General features: G+C 43.7%; 1 protein-coding gene across 1 annotated transcript in view; it reads right to left on the minus strand.

Moving 5' to 3' along the window:
* Window positions 1-3276: 3276 nt before the first annotated feature.
* Window positions 3277-16656, minus strand: part of HOMEZ (homeobox and leucine zipper encoding) — a 44527-nt gene continuing 31147 nt past the window's right edge. Inside the window, 2 exon segments of the mRNA XM_075319114.1 lie at window positions 3277-7992; window positions 7994-9346. Coding sequence (XP_075175229.1) covers window positions 7612-7992; window positions 7994-9259 — 1647 coding nt within the window. The 5' untranslated portion in view covers window positions 9260-9346 and the 3' untranslated portion in view covers window positions 3277-7611.

Raw genomic sequence — 16656 nt, forward strand, 5'->3', positions numbered from 1 at the left:
CCAGCGCTAAGCGGTGCGTGCTGGTAACCAAGGTAAATATCGGGTTGGTTACCCGATATTTACCTTAGTTACCAAGCGCAGCATCGCTTCCACGCGCCGCTGCTGGCTGGTCACTGGTGAGATCTGCCTGTGTGACAGCTCACCAGCAACCCATGTAGCGACGCTCCAGCGATCCCTGCCAGGTCAGGTTGCTGGTGGGATCGCTGGAGCGTCGCCTAGTGTGACGGTACCTTAAATTTGGAGCCAATGTCATTAAAAACCAGTTTCACCATAAAGAATAGAAAGGAGTCCTGGAAGTGATATGGCTCCATAGATCCCTGAGCTCATCATCAAGTATGTCTGTAATTTAATGAAAAAAAAGAATTTCCACAAGACTACATCCACTGAAGATTGTTGGTTAAAGGAGTTGCAAGGCTTATCACAAAAGTCTGCAGTCACTATACGTGACTACATACTTTGAATACTCACATCGCGTATGAGGATTCTCCAGGGCTGGCGACGTGACCGCAAGTATGTGATATGCATGCTACTGGCCACACTGACTAGGCGTGCACCTCCTTGTCAATTCACTTGTATTGAATGAGGCTGCGCACATCTAGTCAAAATGTGGCTTGGATTATGCACATCGCATACTTTCGGTCACATGACCACTCGGTCCCACTGCTAGCACCAGAGAAACCTTAAAGTGCGCGGTGTGAGAATTCACAAGTCTGCAATGACATAAAAGGGTTGTCCAGGCTTTTTACAAAAGTCTGCAGTCACTATAAGTTCATCAAGATGTTTAGCAAAACCTCCCTGCCGAGTTCTTTCAAAAGCTGTGCGCAAGTGTACCCAAATGAACCAATGCTTTGATGCTGTTTTGAAGGCAAATGATGACCTTACCAAATATTGACTTGATTTCTCATTTTTCTTTCCCGTTGCATCTTGCTAATAAACTATTAATACTTCTATTTTTCAAAGCATCAAAATTTTGTGGCTTTTTTTCTTCTCACTTTAGTGGTTAACAATTGCCCATACTGTACTCTGGCAATACATAAGAGTTGGGCTGCTTTCACATTGCGTTTTCACCTACGTTCACTGGTCCAGTCGGGGCATCCCGTCGGTTTTCCCTCCACAAAACTTGTTTCAGACGCATACGCCGACGGGGCCATTGACTATAATGGGCCAGTGAACGTAGGTAAACGCAATGTGAAAGTGGCCTTAACGTTTGACCAATCCCAAAACTATTTCAGTTTTACACCTGCTTAAAACCTCTAGGAAGTAGTGTGTGTCTCTATAATATGTATATATTAACCCCTTCACGACCGAACGATTTTTCGCTTTCCGTTTTTTTTTTCGCCATTCTTCTTCCGAGAGACATAACGTTTTTATTTTTCAGTCAATATGGTCATGTGAGGGCTCATTTATTTGGAGAACGAGCTGTACTTTTAAATGAAACCATAACGTTTACCATATAGTGTACTGGAAAACGGCAAAAAAATTCCAAATGCGGAAAAATTGCAAAAAAAGTGTGATGCACTATTGTTTGTGAGATATTTTATTCACTGTGTTCACTATATGGTAAAACTGATGTGTGGGTGTGATGCCTCAGGTCAGTGCGAGTTCGTACACACCAAACATGTATAGCTTTACTTTTATATAAGGGATTAAAAAATGGGAAGTTTGTTAGAAAAAAGTGGCACATGTTTTACGCTATATTCAGTGACCCGTAGTATTCTCATTTTTCGGAATCTGCCGCTCACTGAAGGCTTATTTTTTGCATCTCGAGCTGAAATTTTTAACGGTACCATTTTTGCGCAGATGCTACGTTTTTATCGCCTGTTATTGCATTTTGCGCAAAATGTGGCGACCAAAAAACGTAATTTTGGCGTTTGGAATTTTTTTGCCGTTACGCCGTTTACTGATCAGATTAAATTGATTTTATATTTTGATAGCTCGAGCGTTTCTCAACGCGGCGATACCAAATATGTGTTTATTTTTTTAACCCTTTAATTTTCAATGTGGCGAAAGGGGGGTGGGGGGGGGATTTGAACTTTTAGGATTTTGGGGGGTTTTTTTTAAACTCTTTTTTCTTACTTTACTAGTCCCCCTAGGGGGCTATATGGATCAACAATCCGATCGCACTGCCATATCTGCTGATCACAGCTATGCAGCTGTAAACAGCAGATATGCTCATTTTCTGCCTCACTCAGCTCTGGGCCGAGTGAAACCGAAAGGAATTCATGTGAGCTATAGGAGTCATCACATGACCTTGTGCTACCATGACAACCACCGGAAGTCACGTGATCACATCACGTGACTTCCGGTATCGGGCGGTAAGTAAATGTTTACCGCCGATGCCATTATAATGGAGCTGTCACATATTGACAGCGCCATTTAAGGGCTTAAACGGCACAAGCAGATAACGATTCTGCTCGTGCCTAGCAGGTACACATCTCAGCTGTGAAAACCAGCTGAGATGTGCGCCGATCGCGGAAAGCTGCCGGCAGCGCAGACCGCGGGCAGTAACACTATGACCTCTAGGACGTAATATTACTGCCTACGGTCGTTAAGGGGCTAAACCAATATACCCCCTTTTATGTTACCAGATACATTGCATATTACAAGATGTTAGTTTAGGTGGTTCTGAGATCTATTCCTGGGGGTTCTGTCATGCCGTGTGAATAGGCCTTTACTGCGGTTCCCTTGCACTATCACTTTAGGTAATTAAAGCCATTTATGCCATTCTTTTCTACTCTGATATTTGCCAACCTATAGCCTTTTAAATATGATTGTTTATATGTGGAGTGTTTTTTCCCTCCTCTTAATTTAGAACTCTATATATTACGCTGGGCTTAGCAATGGTTGGACACATATTATATATCCTTAATAGGGGACCCTGCCATTCTCCTTCCAACTATGTGACACTCCCCATGTCTCTAAGTAGCTGTTTTTAATGTTTTATCACGGTTTGTGATTTTTTTTTTTTTCAATAAACTTGTACCTTTTTGCACTAATACTCTGCTTCCTCTTGTTTTGATATTTCAGTTTTACACCTGCTTAAAACCTCTAGGAAGTGTGTGTGTGTCTACAATATGTATATATTATATATATTAAACCAATATACCCCCTTTCATGTTATCAGGTAAATTGCATATTACAAGATATTAGTTTATTAATATAGCCATACCACCAGGTCAGGTCATTTTTTTAGTGTTGATGTAGTTTGGATCAACATGAGTGTACATAAATCAGTGATATTTGTTAGCCAGAAATAAACTCATTCCGTAAGAAATTTACATGACATTTTACTAAAAGTTTTTCATTACAACAGTGATCAGGACATTGTAAAATTAACCAAATTCCTTCTAGATTATATTTTCACATTTTTATTTTATGTGAGTATACACGTTTTAATAAAATCTGAAAACTGTAATTAGTTGAAAAATACAAATTCTAAGTTGTTTATAGCAAGTGTCAAAGCTGCCACATAATCAGAACAAAGGAAACAATCATTTAAAGAAAAGTTAAAGCAATATGCTATTAGAAACGTTACAAAACAGAAAGCTGGTCAACTTCTGCAAATCTCTGCATAACGTCTACTATAAACTCTGCAATGTCTGTAATCACAGGAGGCAGACATGAGAATTTTTAATTCCTATAGCTGCCAACTCTTCGTCATTAGATAGCAGTGTTTCTATCTGCTCATCTACATATGTAATTGTAAAAAACATTCTGTGCAATGCATAGTCTAATACTTCATGAAATGTGTAGTTTCAAAATAGAGAGAATGGTAATAAATGTAATTTTACTGATACATATGAGCTAACCCAGTATAAAGGCATATCCAGGAATATTGTAAATTAAAGTACCTATGGAAAATGTTATAACAAAGCAAAGTTACTCAAGTGCTACCTAGAGCGATAGCCTTGTTGTCCCCTCCATTCTGTGGATACTTGCCTTGCACCAATAACGCTACTGCATATTAACATCAGTAAGCCTAGTTATTGCCTGCATTGGTGCATTTACGGCTTGTCCAGAAAAAAAAAAACAATCCGACCACTGATGCAGAGCTCAACTTCACACATCAGTAATGGCTGTGTTAGAATATTTTCTTCAGTTGCTTTCACTTATTCCGTGGACAATGCATTCTGGTTATCATGAATTAATTTGTTTTGTTTTTATTAAAGAAACCTAATGATATTTACCGTTGTAGTTCATATACACCCAGCTGTCTCTCAGTATTACCCTCAATATGGTAGAAACATAGATAATTACCATCTGACTGTATTACTGAGAACTATAGTGGAGTACTTCTTAAAGGAGTACTTCCATCCTACAATATTCCCAGGATAAATTACTCATGAATTCTATGTAGAGCAGACAGGAACATTTTTGGAGATCTGCTAAGGTTTCTGTGATTTTGATGCCACAAATAATGCTGTATAAGGAGCTGTTCTTGTAATCAAGAGACAGACTACCCAATGAGACTTCCAAATGAGGATATTAATAGAACGGTATTTACATCCTACACATTTATAGAATATCCTCAAGACAAATGACTGGTGCAAGTAGTAAGATTTCTATAAGGCTTCTTTCACACATCAATATTTTTGCACCAGTGTTTTGTCAGTATTTGGATGCAAATACCAGGAGTGTCTTCAAAACACAGAACAGGAGACAATCTTTCAATTATAGTTTTTTCTATGTAAATTTCACTCCTGGTTTTGGCATACAAATACTGATGAAACACTGATGCAAAAAATACTGATGAGTGGAAGTGGCCTAAATCTCAGATTTCAATAAAAGGCTGCAAGCACAATCACTTCAATTACGGTAAATGTAATGGGGAAGGCTGGCTCTTTAAATTGGCAGATGGACTCCTCCTGACAAGATGGGAAAGGTCCCTCGGGCATTTATGGCATATCCATTGTAGGACAGAAATAGGTCTTCACCATGAGACTTGGTCAGTCAATGACTATATTTAAAGTTGTACTTTTTAAGTGTCATTGGCTAGGTATGCTTAGTGTACAAAAGAGAAAAATAACTAGTAAGTAGTGAGGGAGTATACATTGTTATACGTTTTGTTATGTCAACATAGCATATTGCAAGCTACATTTGCATTTGGAAATTATGGTCACATTACAAACGTTGCTGTGCAGCTATCCATAGTGTTTGCACCAAATTTCAAAGTCATCACCTATCCATAAGATAGGTGATTACTTGCCGATTGCTGGTAGTCCCAATGCTGGCCTCAGCCATCTTGGGCAATCCCATACACCATGAATAGAGAGTGGTGATGCACAGGCTTTACCACGACACCATTCAAACAGGGACAACCCTATTCTCAAGATTGGTGGAGGTTCCAGCAGTGGAGCAACCAGTGAGCTAGGCCTAATGCATACAACTCTAGTGAAATTCAGAGATAAATATGGTTTTGTTTGTATCCAATTCATTGTGTAAGTCAGTATTTTTTTAAGCATTTCTAAGAGGTTTTTTTTATTTATTTTAGCTCTACTTTTCACTATTATAATATATATAGTTAGAGATGCAAATAATAAAATGTAACATGGATGTTATGCAAATGTAAAATATGCATCTGTGTAACTGATCCTATGGGTTGTTTTTAGATTCCATTCATTTATAGGGGGAGATGACAACAGTCATGGCATGCGGTCTATGGCATTCTGTGCACTAGGAAACCGCTGACATGAACATACAGATGTATGGATTTCCCCCTGGCCTAACTGGCTCTATACTATTTTGCAATATCTATTATTGTAAATATTATTACAAAAAGTGTATATTCACATATGGTAAACTTGATGCAGAAATTTGTGACTGTGCCATTCATCTTAAAATGGATGTGTAGAAATAATGCAGAAACAACCCCATTAAGAGTCATACAACTAATTTTCAATATAGCATGTGTGAACATAAACGTAACCTGCTTTGTTTTCAGCCAACCACATGTGGGAATAAGTATAAAAGGTAGGACTAATAATATATATTTTTTTTATTTTTACAAAAATGCACAAAAATATGAGTTTTCAGCAATTTGTGTTAGTGTTTAGATCTGTCAACCACTCACCTCCATGCTATTAAAAACAAACAACTGAAATAATTAAGATTGATGGACTACTGACTATATGTTATGATCTGCTCTGACCATTTTCTATTTTTTTTTTATTTTATTTTACCAGAAACTTACTACATTATTGATGGGTTTCCATGCTCTGTTACTCTTGCTGATGATCTCAAGGTGCCGCGAACTTAGCGGCTCGATTTTACAGGAGTCTGTGCATAGTACTGCTACTCCTTTTTCCATTCACGTGCATGATACTGACCAGCGTTACCAGGCACAGTCACACTTGTAAGTTCAGTACTATTCTTCTGTAAATAATGAAGGGGACACATTAATTGCAAACGTACTGCTGCTCCTTTATTTGCTGGTCTTCCAAAGGTCTAAAGATCACCGATCAAACATTGATAGCTTATTAATGTGTATGTCCAAAAGAAACACTTTGGCCCAGATTCATCAAGACTGGCGATTTTCTCATTGGTCTTGATGAGGGCGGTGTGATGGCATCAAACACTCCTTGATTTATGAAGAGGTACATACCTTTTCTTGAATCGGGAATGTCTGATGATTGATATGCGTAATGCACAAATGTTATTCTAGTCAGGGACTGAAGAGTGATTTCTGGCTTAGGCTAAGTTCACACATCCTGTGTTTTCAATCCGTCAGGTCCGTCAGCAACGGATCAGTCATTTTCAAGATGTCAACTGATGTGTTTTTCACAGGATTCCTTTCACAGGAATCCTGTGAAAAAACGGATCAGTTGCGTCCGTTACATCTGCTGTGCGTCCGTTTTTTGACGGATCAGTCATGATCCGTCTGTGTTTGGGACAGCCCAGTGGGCGTGCCAAGCATGCTGGGCATGCTCAGTAGAGCATGACGGAATCCTGCGCTGGATTCCGTTGTAAGACGGATTACGACGGAATCCAGCACCATAGACATGCATTACAAGCTTGACGGATGGCGACGGATTCCTGCGCGGCGCGTTAATTTTGACGGCCCGAAAAACGTTACATTCTGCGTTGCTCCCCGCTCGGCGGTCAGTCAAAAACGACGGACCGCGACGCAGCGGATGCAACGCAGGGTCATCAGTCGCAATCCGTCACTAATAGAAGTCTATGGGGAAATACAGGATTCCTGCAAAATATTTTGCAGGATTCCGTAATTCCTCAAGGCTACGGATTGTGACTGATGCAAAACACAGGATGTGTGAACTTAGCCTTAGGGAGCGCCACTGCTCGTCATGAATTAGAGAAGCTGTGGCGTTTGCGAAGCTGGGAGAAAATGAAGTGAAAATGCCAAAAGTTTCAACATGTTCAAAGCACTTTAAGCCAGAATTTTGGCGAAATTGCTTTGATAAATCTGGGCCTGTAACTTTTAGAGAAAGTAGACAATTTATGTGCGATAGTCCTTAGTAAGCAAAAAACTAAATTACACGTAAATAATAAATACAAAAATGTGTTCTAAAGTACATTATAGGTAGAACATAAAACTTTTTTTTTTTTTAATTCAAATAGACCATTTCTAAGAAAAATATGTTTGTAATCATTGCACTAGTCCTGAATTATAACAACTTCATCCTCATCCTCCTCTGCCAGATCATCTTCCTCTTCATCCAGACATACCTCCACTTCAACAGGTTCTTTACATTTGAAACAAAACCAATCTATTACCTCCTTTCGACTGAGACCAGATTTTCTTATAAGGGAATTTAAGTCTTCTTCTTGAACACAATGATGAGTTTCCCAGTATCTGTCTAGTATTTCATAGTTTTTTTGGGGAGTAGACGGCGTACGGTCCTGATAAAAATGCTCTGACTGTGGAGAAGCTATTACAGTAGAAGTTGATTTTAATTTGCTGTGTGCAGATATTGGTGTCCCTGAAGGAGTTGCATATCTATTAGCTTGTATTTCTGGAACTTTTTGCATAGTTTTTTCCTGAGCATGGTTCTGTTAATTTTATTACTGGACTACAGGCCATAGAATGTTCTGGTGTTTTTGATAACACTTTCACTGCAGGCTGATATTCTGATTCCAGTGCTCCCAAATCAGGAGCCAACGTTACAACTCCAGCTTGTTCTCCAGAGGTATGCTCACTGGGTCTTCCATTCTGAACATAATGTTGTGGTTCATCTAACCATTTGGGGCGTTCATTAGTACTATCACGGAACCATCTCAGCTGTCCATGTTTAAGTGCATAACGTGTATCTCCAAACCACTGGATTATGTCTGCCCTTGGCAGTCCAGTTATTTCCTCCAGTTGTTTGTAGTCTTCACGACGAGCCCACTGACACTGCAAAAAAAAGGATTTAAGTATTGCCAACTGTTCTTTGGTTTTTCGCTGTCGTCGTATAACTCGTGAGTAATAGTCTTCTCTGGGAGTCCCACCACTGTTTTCATTAGACCTATGAGCTTGCACTCCCTGGTAATCATCAATATTCCAAGATGAAGACAACATTTTTCCGACCTCTTCATGAATGGGAGAAGACACCGATGAGTTCATTTCAGGTTCATCTACTACATATACATGACTTGCTGCAGAATGCTTGACTCGGTTTTTAAGTACCTGATTTGGTTCAGGAGCCATGTCAGTAGCTGTTTTACAATGTCTATAAGTGCCTGGCGAGTCAGAGCTTGAGCTTTCCTTTTGTTCATTGGTGAGCTCTGGTGTCCTTTGTTCATGTCTCTCGGGTGTGTTGTCATTTAATTTCAATTTTTTGGCTTCTGGAGCCACATCACTTGAGGATGAACAAGGAGAGTGTGGAAGCATCGCTTGCACTGCATCATGCTTTGGTGAAGTAACTGGAGGTTTTCCTAAATTCCTGAAAACATTAGATTTTGTGGCTACTGCAATCAGAGGCTTGAAATGTAGCTGATCCTGATTGTAGAGTAAACGTGAACGTGCCTCTTCAATTTCCTCTGATGACCAGCTGATACCACAGCGAATGCGTTGTACCATAAACCAGGCTTTCACTTTTTCCATTTGTAGTCCATATCGTAAGCAAAGCAGAGCAATCTCTGGCATTGTAGGATAAGGAAAGTAACTAAAAGTATGGATAAGCTGTGGATGATCATCCAACTCATTAGTAAGCTCTGCCTGTGTCCAAATCAACTGAAGGTCATCGGAAATAGGAGGCAAGCACACAAGTCCTGGAGTGTCTTCTGGGTACACGCCAGAGGCATTAGTGGCTGTGGGAGACATGGTCCAATTAGAAGGGTGGAATCATAAGGCAGGTTGTGATTTTCATTAGAACTGAATCTTCACCAGATTGATTGCTCTTTGGATTTTCTACACAAGAAGAAGAGAGTATGTTATTAGATTGTAAAAACACAACCAACAGGCTATTTTATCATTTCCAACCAATCTTAAAAGGGAATCTATCAGCAAGTTTTTGCTACGTCATGAAGATGTAGGCAAGGACATTCGGACTCTAAGGCCTAAGCCACACGGCGAGAAAATCGGTGCGAGTGGAGTGCGATAAAACATCGCATTCCACTCGGACCAATTCTAGCCTGTGTGACAGCACACATGAGCGATTATTTTCTCAGCCCTAATCGGACCGAGAAAACAATCGCAGCATGCTGCGATTGTAATCCGAGACTCTTTCTCTCGCACCCATTCAAGTGAATGGGGCGAGAGAAAAATCGCACTGCACTCGCGGTACATCGGTGTACCGTGCGTGCAGAGCGAGAATGTCTATAGCCGGCTACACAGGCGAGAGGGAGAGAAATCCCTCCCTCCCCTCCTGAGTGCCGGCCCGCCCCCTGCAGCTGAGGTCTGCTCGCACGAACGGACCTCAGTTGCAAGGACACAAGCATGAGACTCGGCTCTGCTGTACTGCCAGCACGAGCCGAGTCTCATGCAAGGGGATCGCAGTAGTCCCCGTGTGGCCCCAGCCTTACAGTGTTTCACTTAGATTACTGGCTGCAGCCATTCTGACAGTCAGAATTTTTAGCTTTAGGCTATGTGCCCACGGGACAACATACCTGTGGATTTTGCTGCGGAAAACCTGCGGATTTATCTGGATTTTCTAGATAAATCTGCAGGTTCTAGCAAGTACAGACACTCCCCATGTTATCCTATGGGATTTGGGGAATACTGTATCAATGGTGCGGTATGTGCGGAATATGCTGCGGATTTCTCGCAGCTGCACGTAACTGCATGTCAATTATTCATGCGGAAATATCTGCGGATGTCCTGCCTCTCCACTATGGAGATAGAGGGCGGGAATTCCGCAGGTATTTCCGCACTTGTCCCGCAGGTTTACCGCAGCAAAAATGCTCGAATCCCACAGCAATGGATAGCTGCGGATTCCGGGGAGCAGCTGCGTGAAACCTGCGGACAACCCTGCGGAAATGTCCATGGGTACGTTGTCCCGTGGACACATAGCCTTAAGGCCCTGTCACACACAGAGATAAATCTGCGGCAGATCTGTGGTTGCAGTGAAATTGTGGACAATCAGTGCCAGGTTTGTGGCTGTGTACAAATGGAACAATATGTCCATGATTTCACTGCAACCACAGATCTGCCAAAGATTTATCTCTGTGTGTAAAGTGGCCTTTAGTCTTGTAGCAGAGTGCAGGGAGCTATCCCCGCCCACACCAGGCTCTCAATAGAGATTGTTCATTGACAGTGAGGTGTCAATCAGAGGAGGGGGCATGTTGGGCTTCTCTGCACCTAAGTGACACTTTAGAATAACATCATTCATCTTACCACACAATATCCTGAAAAATTGTAAAAAAAGAAAAAAAAAAAAAGAATGAAGAATTTAAAAAAAATAAAATGAAATCTGATACTGATTTTTGGGTTTTGATATTCCAGCGTGTTGTGTGGTAAAAATAACCTTGTCCAGATTTATTTTATTTCGCTTTTATTTTATTATTTTAGTGGTGAAAAAAAAAGTGTAAATTTGTATAAAAAAAAAAAAAAAAAAAAATTATTGGTGGCTTGTGTAGCCATTTTCCAGGACCCTTAACTTTTTTCTTTTTTTCTCTGTCAGTGGAGCTGTGTCACTGCTTGTTTATTGCAGAGCGAGCTGACATTTTTATTGATACCATTTTTAAATAAATAGTTAAGTTGCCTCCTATTGCAATTTTTTTTCGGTGACCCTCCCCCCTCCCAAAAGAATAAAAATCCTGCAATATTGTCGTTTGGTTAAAAATAATCAGATTAACTTTATACTTTGCTAGATCGTATTTTTTTTTATATTTTCAATTGGTTTGAAAAAAAAAAAAAAAAAAAAAAAAGTGTCTTTTTTTGTAATTCTGACTCCTCTTAAGGGACTTAGTCAAGCAAAAAAAAACCCAGTCTCCTTTCAAGCCCGGTGGAACACAGCACTGGCAGAAAGGGTGGTCTTCAAAACACCCCTGGCTGCCAAGGCAATCCATCGGTAGCCTGCAATAGCATCACAAGGAGGTAAAATGACAATATTTGACAGGCGCGTGGAACTGTCCGTTTGACTTAACCCCTTCAGCCCCCAGCCTGTTTTCACCTTAAAGACCCGGCCATTTTTTGCAATTCTGACCAGTGTCACTTTGACAGGTTATAACTCTGGAACGCTTCAACGGATCCTGGCGATTCTGAGATTGTTTTTTCGTGACATATTGTACTTCATGTCAATGGTAAATTTAGGCCGATATTTTTTGCGTTTATGTGTGAAAAGTTTGGAAATTTGGCGAACATTTTGAAAATTTCGCAATTTTCAAAATTTGAAATTTTATGCCCATAAATCTGTGAGATATGTCACACAAAATAGTTACTACGTAACATTTCCCACTTGTCTGCTTTACACCAGCGCAATTTTCGAAACAAAATTTTTTTCCGTTAGGAAGTTAGAAGGGGTCAAAGTTCATCAGCAATTTTTCATTTTTCCAACAAAATTTACAAAAAAAATATTTTAGGTACCACATCACATTTGGAGTGACTTTGAGAGGCCGAGGTGACAGAAAATACCCAAAAGTGACCCCATTCTAAAATCTGCACTCCTCACACTGCTCAAAACCACATCTAAGAAGTTTATTAACCGTTTAGGAGCTTTACAGCAACCAAAGCAATGTGGAAGGAAAAAATGAAAATTTTACTTTTTTACACAAAAATGTTACTTTAGCCATAAAATTTAGCATTTTCACAAGGGTATCAGGAAAAATGCACCATAAAATTAATTGTGCAATTTCTCCTGAGTACACCGATATCTCATATGTGGGGGAAATCAATTGTTTTGGCGCACGGCAAGGCTCGGAAGAGAAGGAGCATCATTTGAATTTTTGAAAGCAAAATTGTCTGGAATAATTAGCAGATGTGATGTTGCGTTTGGAGACCCCCTGAGGTTCCTAAACAATGGAGCTCCCCCACAAGTGACCCCATTTTGGAAACTAGACCCCTCATGGAATTTATCTAGATGTTTATTGAGCACTTTGAACCTCTGGGGGCTTCACAAAAGTTAATAACTTTGAGCAATGAAAATAAAAAAAAAAAAAAATTACCACGAAATTGTTACTTCAACCAGGTAGCTTTTTTTTTCACAAGGGTATCAGGAAAAATTGCAACATAAAATGTATTGTGCATTTTCTCCTGAGTACACAGATACCTCATATGTGGTGGAAATCAAATGTTTGGGCGCACAGCAGGGCTCGGAAGGCAAGGTGCGACAATTGACTTTTCAAACGCAAAATTGTCTGGAATCGTTAGTGGATGCCATGTTGTGTTTGGAGACCCCCTGAGGTGCCTAAACAATGGAGCTCCCCCACAAGTGACCCCATTTTGGAAACTAGACCCCTCATTGAATTTATCTAGATGTTTACTGAACACTTTGAACCCCTGGAGGCTTCACAAAAGTTAAGAACGTTCAGCCGTGAAAATATATATATTTTTTACCATGAAATTGTTATTTCAACCAGGTAGCTTTTTTTTCCACAAGGGTATCAGGAAAAAATGCACCATACAATGTATTGTGCAATTTCTCCTGAGTACACAGGTACCTCATATGTGGTGGAAAGTAATTGTCTGGGCACACAGCGGGGCTCAGAAGAGAAGGAGCGCCATTTCACAGCAAAATTGGTTGGAATTATTAGCGTACGCCATGTTGCGTTTGGAGACCCCCTGAGGTGCCTAAACAATGGAGCTCCCCCACAAGTGACCTCATTTTGGAAACTAAACCCCCATGGCATAAATCTACATGGGTAATGAGCACTTTGAACCCTCACGTGCTTCATACATTGAGGCATAAAAACAAAAAAGTACTTTTTTTTTTCCACAAAATGTTATTTTAGGCTCCATTTTTTAATTTGTACAGGGGTAACAGGATAAAGTGGACTGCAAAATTTGTTGGGCAATTTGTTCTGAGTACGCTGATACCTCATATGTGGCAGAAAAACACTGTTTGGGCGCACGGCAGAACTCCAGAGGGAAGGAGCGTCATTTGACTTTTTAAATGGAAAATTAGCTGGAATCGTTAGCCGCACCATGTCGCGTTTGGAGATCCCCCTGATATGCCCAAACAGTGGAGCTCCCCCACATGTGACCCCATGTTGGAAACTAGACCCCCCCCCCCCCAATACAAAGAAATATTAGTTTGGCATAATAAAAAATAGAGACGTCAGTAAAAAAAAAAATATATATGCACCTGCAACTGACACTAAGGCAAGTGCCACACGTGAGAGCGATGCACGAATCTCGTAACGCATCACGCGGCACAGCCGCACACTCCTGTCTGGAAGAGAGCGACCGTGCCGGATGATGCGGTGTGAGACTCGAGCATCGCTCTCATGTGTGGCACTGGGCTGACCCTTACAATATTCAGTAAAAAATACTGTAGTTGATGATTACTACAGTATAATTTTACTGGCCCTAAACTAAGTTTATTTGTATTTCTTTCTTAGTTTACAGAAAAAAAAATTAGGACGAACGCACGGATGTACTGCAAAAAGGGGAGGGCTAGGTGGGATGGAAAAAAGATGGATGGAGGATAGAAGAGGGCGCAACGGATGCAGGAGCGGCGGAGGATGGGTGAGGGGCCACGGCGGAGGATTGGTGAGGGGGCACGTCGGAGGATGGGAGGGCGTGGCGGATGGAGGAGCGGTTGAGGATGGGTGCGGGCACAACGGATGCAGGAGTGGCGGAGGAAGGGGGGGCGAGGGGAAGGGTGGAAGGGGAGTGGGAGGTGAGATTGGGGATAGCTACCTTACAGAATGGATCTAAGCAGCAGGATTGCAGCAGATCCGGGAGGGGGGAAGAGGGGGCAGAGGATTAAGGGGATGAGAGAGAGCAGGCAGCAGATAAGGGAGGGGGCAGAGGCTGATGGGGGAGTGAGGTGGCAGATGCAAGGGCGCAGAGGCTGATTGGGGAATGAGGTGGCAGATGCAGGGGCGCAGAGGCTGATGGGGGAGTGAGGTGGCTGATGCAGGGGCGGTGGAGCGGCAGATGCTGGGGCGGTGGAGCGGCAGATGGGGAGAGAGCAGTGACTGATGGGGAGAGGGGAGCGGCAGATGCTGGGCGGTGGAGCGGCAGATGGGGCGAGAGCAGTGACTGATGGGGAGAGGGGAGCGGCAGATGCTGGGGCGGTGGAGCAGCAGATGGGGCGACAGCAGTGACTGATGGGGAGAGGGGACGGCAGATGTTGGGCGGTGAGCAGCAGATGGGGCGACAGCAGTGACTGATGGGGAGAGGGGACGGCAGATGCTGGGCGGTGGAGCAGCAGATGGGGCGACAGCAGTGACTGATGGGGAGAGGGGACGGCAGATGCTGGGGCGGTGGAGCAGCAGATGGGGCGACAGCAGTGACTGATGGGGAGAGGGGACGGCAGATGCTGGGCGGTGAGCAGCAGATGGGGCGACAGCAGTGACTGATGGGGAGAGGGGATGGCAGATGCTGGGCGGTGGAGCAGCAGATGGGGCGACAGCAGTGACTGATGGGGAGAGGGGACGGCAGATGCTGGGCGGTGGAGCAGCAGATGGGGCGACAGCAGTGACTGATGGGGAGAGGGGACGGCAGATGCTGGGCGGTGGAGCAGCAGATGGGGCGACAGCAGTGACTGATGGGGAGAGGGGACGGCAGATGCTGGGCGGTGAGCAGCAGATGGGGCGACAGCAGTGACTGATGGGGAGAGGGGACGGCAGATGCTGGGCGGTGGAGCAGCAGATGGGGCGACAGCAGTGACTGATGGGGAGAGGGGACGGCAGATGCTGGGGCGGTGGAGCAGCAGATGGGGCGACAGCAGTGACTGATGGGGAGAGGGGACGGCAGATGCTGGGCGGTGGAGCAGCAGATGGGGCGACAGCAGTGACTGATGGGGAGAGGGGACGGCAGATGCTGGGCGGTGGAGCAGCAGATGGGGCGACAGCAGTGACTGATGGGGAGAGGGGACGGCAAATGCTGGGCGGTGGAGCAGCAGATGGGGCGACAGCAGTGACTGATGGGGAGAGGGGACGGCAGATGCTGGGCGGTGGAGCAGCAGATGGGGCGACAGCAGTGACTGATGGGGAGAGGGGACGGCAGATGCTGGGCGGTGAGCAGCAGATGGGGCGACAGCAGTGACTGATGGGGAGAGGGGACGGCAGATGCTGGGGCGGTGGAGCGGCTGATGGGGAGAGTGCAGCGGCCGCCGTGACGCTCTCCATCTGCTGCGCCACCCCCTGCATCTGACGCCGCTTGCTCTTACTGCTGAGTAGCGGCGTCACATGCAGGGGCGCAGGGGGCGAAGCACATGGAGCAGGGCAGCGGTGGATCGGGGGCTGTGACTCACAGATGGGCGCCTGCAGGGATCGCTCTCCTCAGATTCCACGGAGGGAGAAGCTAAGGAGAGCGATCTCCTACAGCAAGCTCACCCGGTTCCAGAGACACGGTGCTGCTTGGAGAAATCGGTCACAAGGCCGATCTCTCCAATCAGAGCTGGGGGCGGGTGCAGTAAAGCTCACCGAGCTCCAGCCAATGGCCAGTGCTGCAGCTGCACTGACATAGCTGGATTTCAATGCTTCAGCCATTTTCAATGGCTGAAACATAACACTGGCTGTGATTGGCTGACGAACGCCGTTCAGCCAATCACAGCCTCCGTAGGTCCGGGAAGGAGACACCACCCCTCCTGAGGTCAGGTACAAGTCCTCTCCTTCCCGAATCTACAGTTTTTTAAAACCGATCGCGGTGCCCGGTGCTCTGGTGCCGCGATTCCGCCATGACGGATCTAGCCGTCATGGGTCTTTAAGTACCAGGGCACCATGACGGCTAGATCCGTCAAAGGTCGTGAAGGGGTTAAATGCTGTTGTCATACATTGACAGTAGCATTTTATAGGGAGTCTGCCAGCACATGATTCTTCAAACCAAGTACAGGCACACTGGCGTGGCCAAGCAACTGCACCTTCCAACCTACTTGTTTTCCCCTCTATTTCCACCCCCCACCTTTTTGATTGACAGATTTGGCTTTATAGAGCCAGAGAAGGGTGGCGAAGGATGGAAAACAAGTAGGTGGAAAGGTACACTTAAATGGCCACACCAAGAGCACATTGAGAGCCTGTACTTAGTTTATACAGTCCTTCTATGCTTACAGCATCGGGTGGAGCAAATTTCCACCAAAAGCTGTTAGATGAAGATCCTGGCTGTATATCACA

Source organism: Anomaloglossus baeobatrachus, chromosome 1 (assembly GCF_048569485.1).
Source record: "Anomaloglossus baeobatrachus isolate aAnoBae1 chromosome 1, aAnoBae1.hap1, whole genome shotgun sequence".
Classification (NCBI taxonomy): Eukaryota; Metazoa; Chordata; class Amphibia; order Anura; family Aromobatidae; genus Anomaloglossus; species Anomaloglossus baeobatrachus.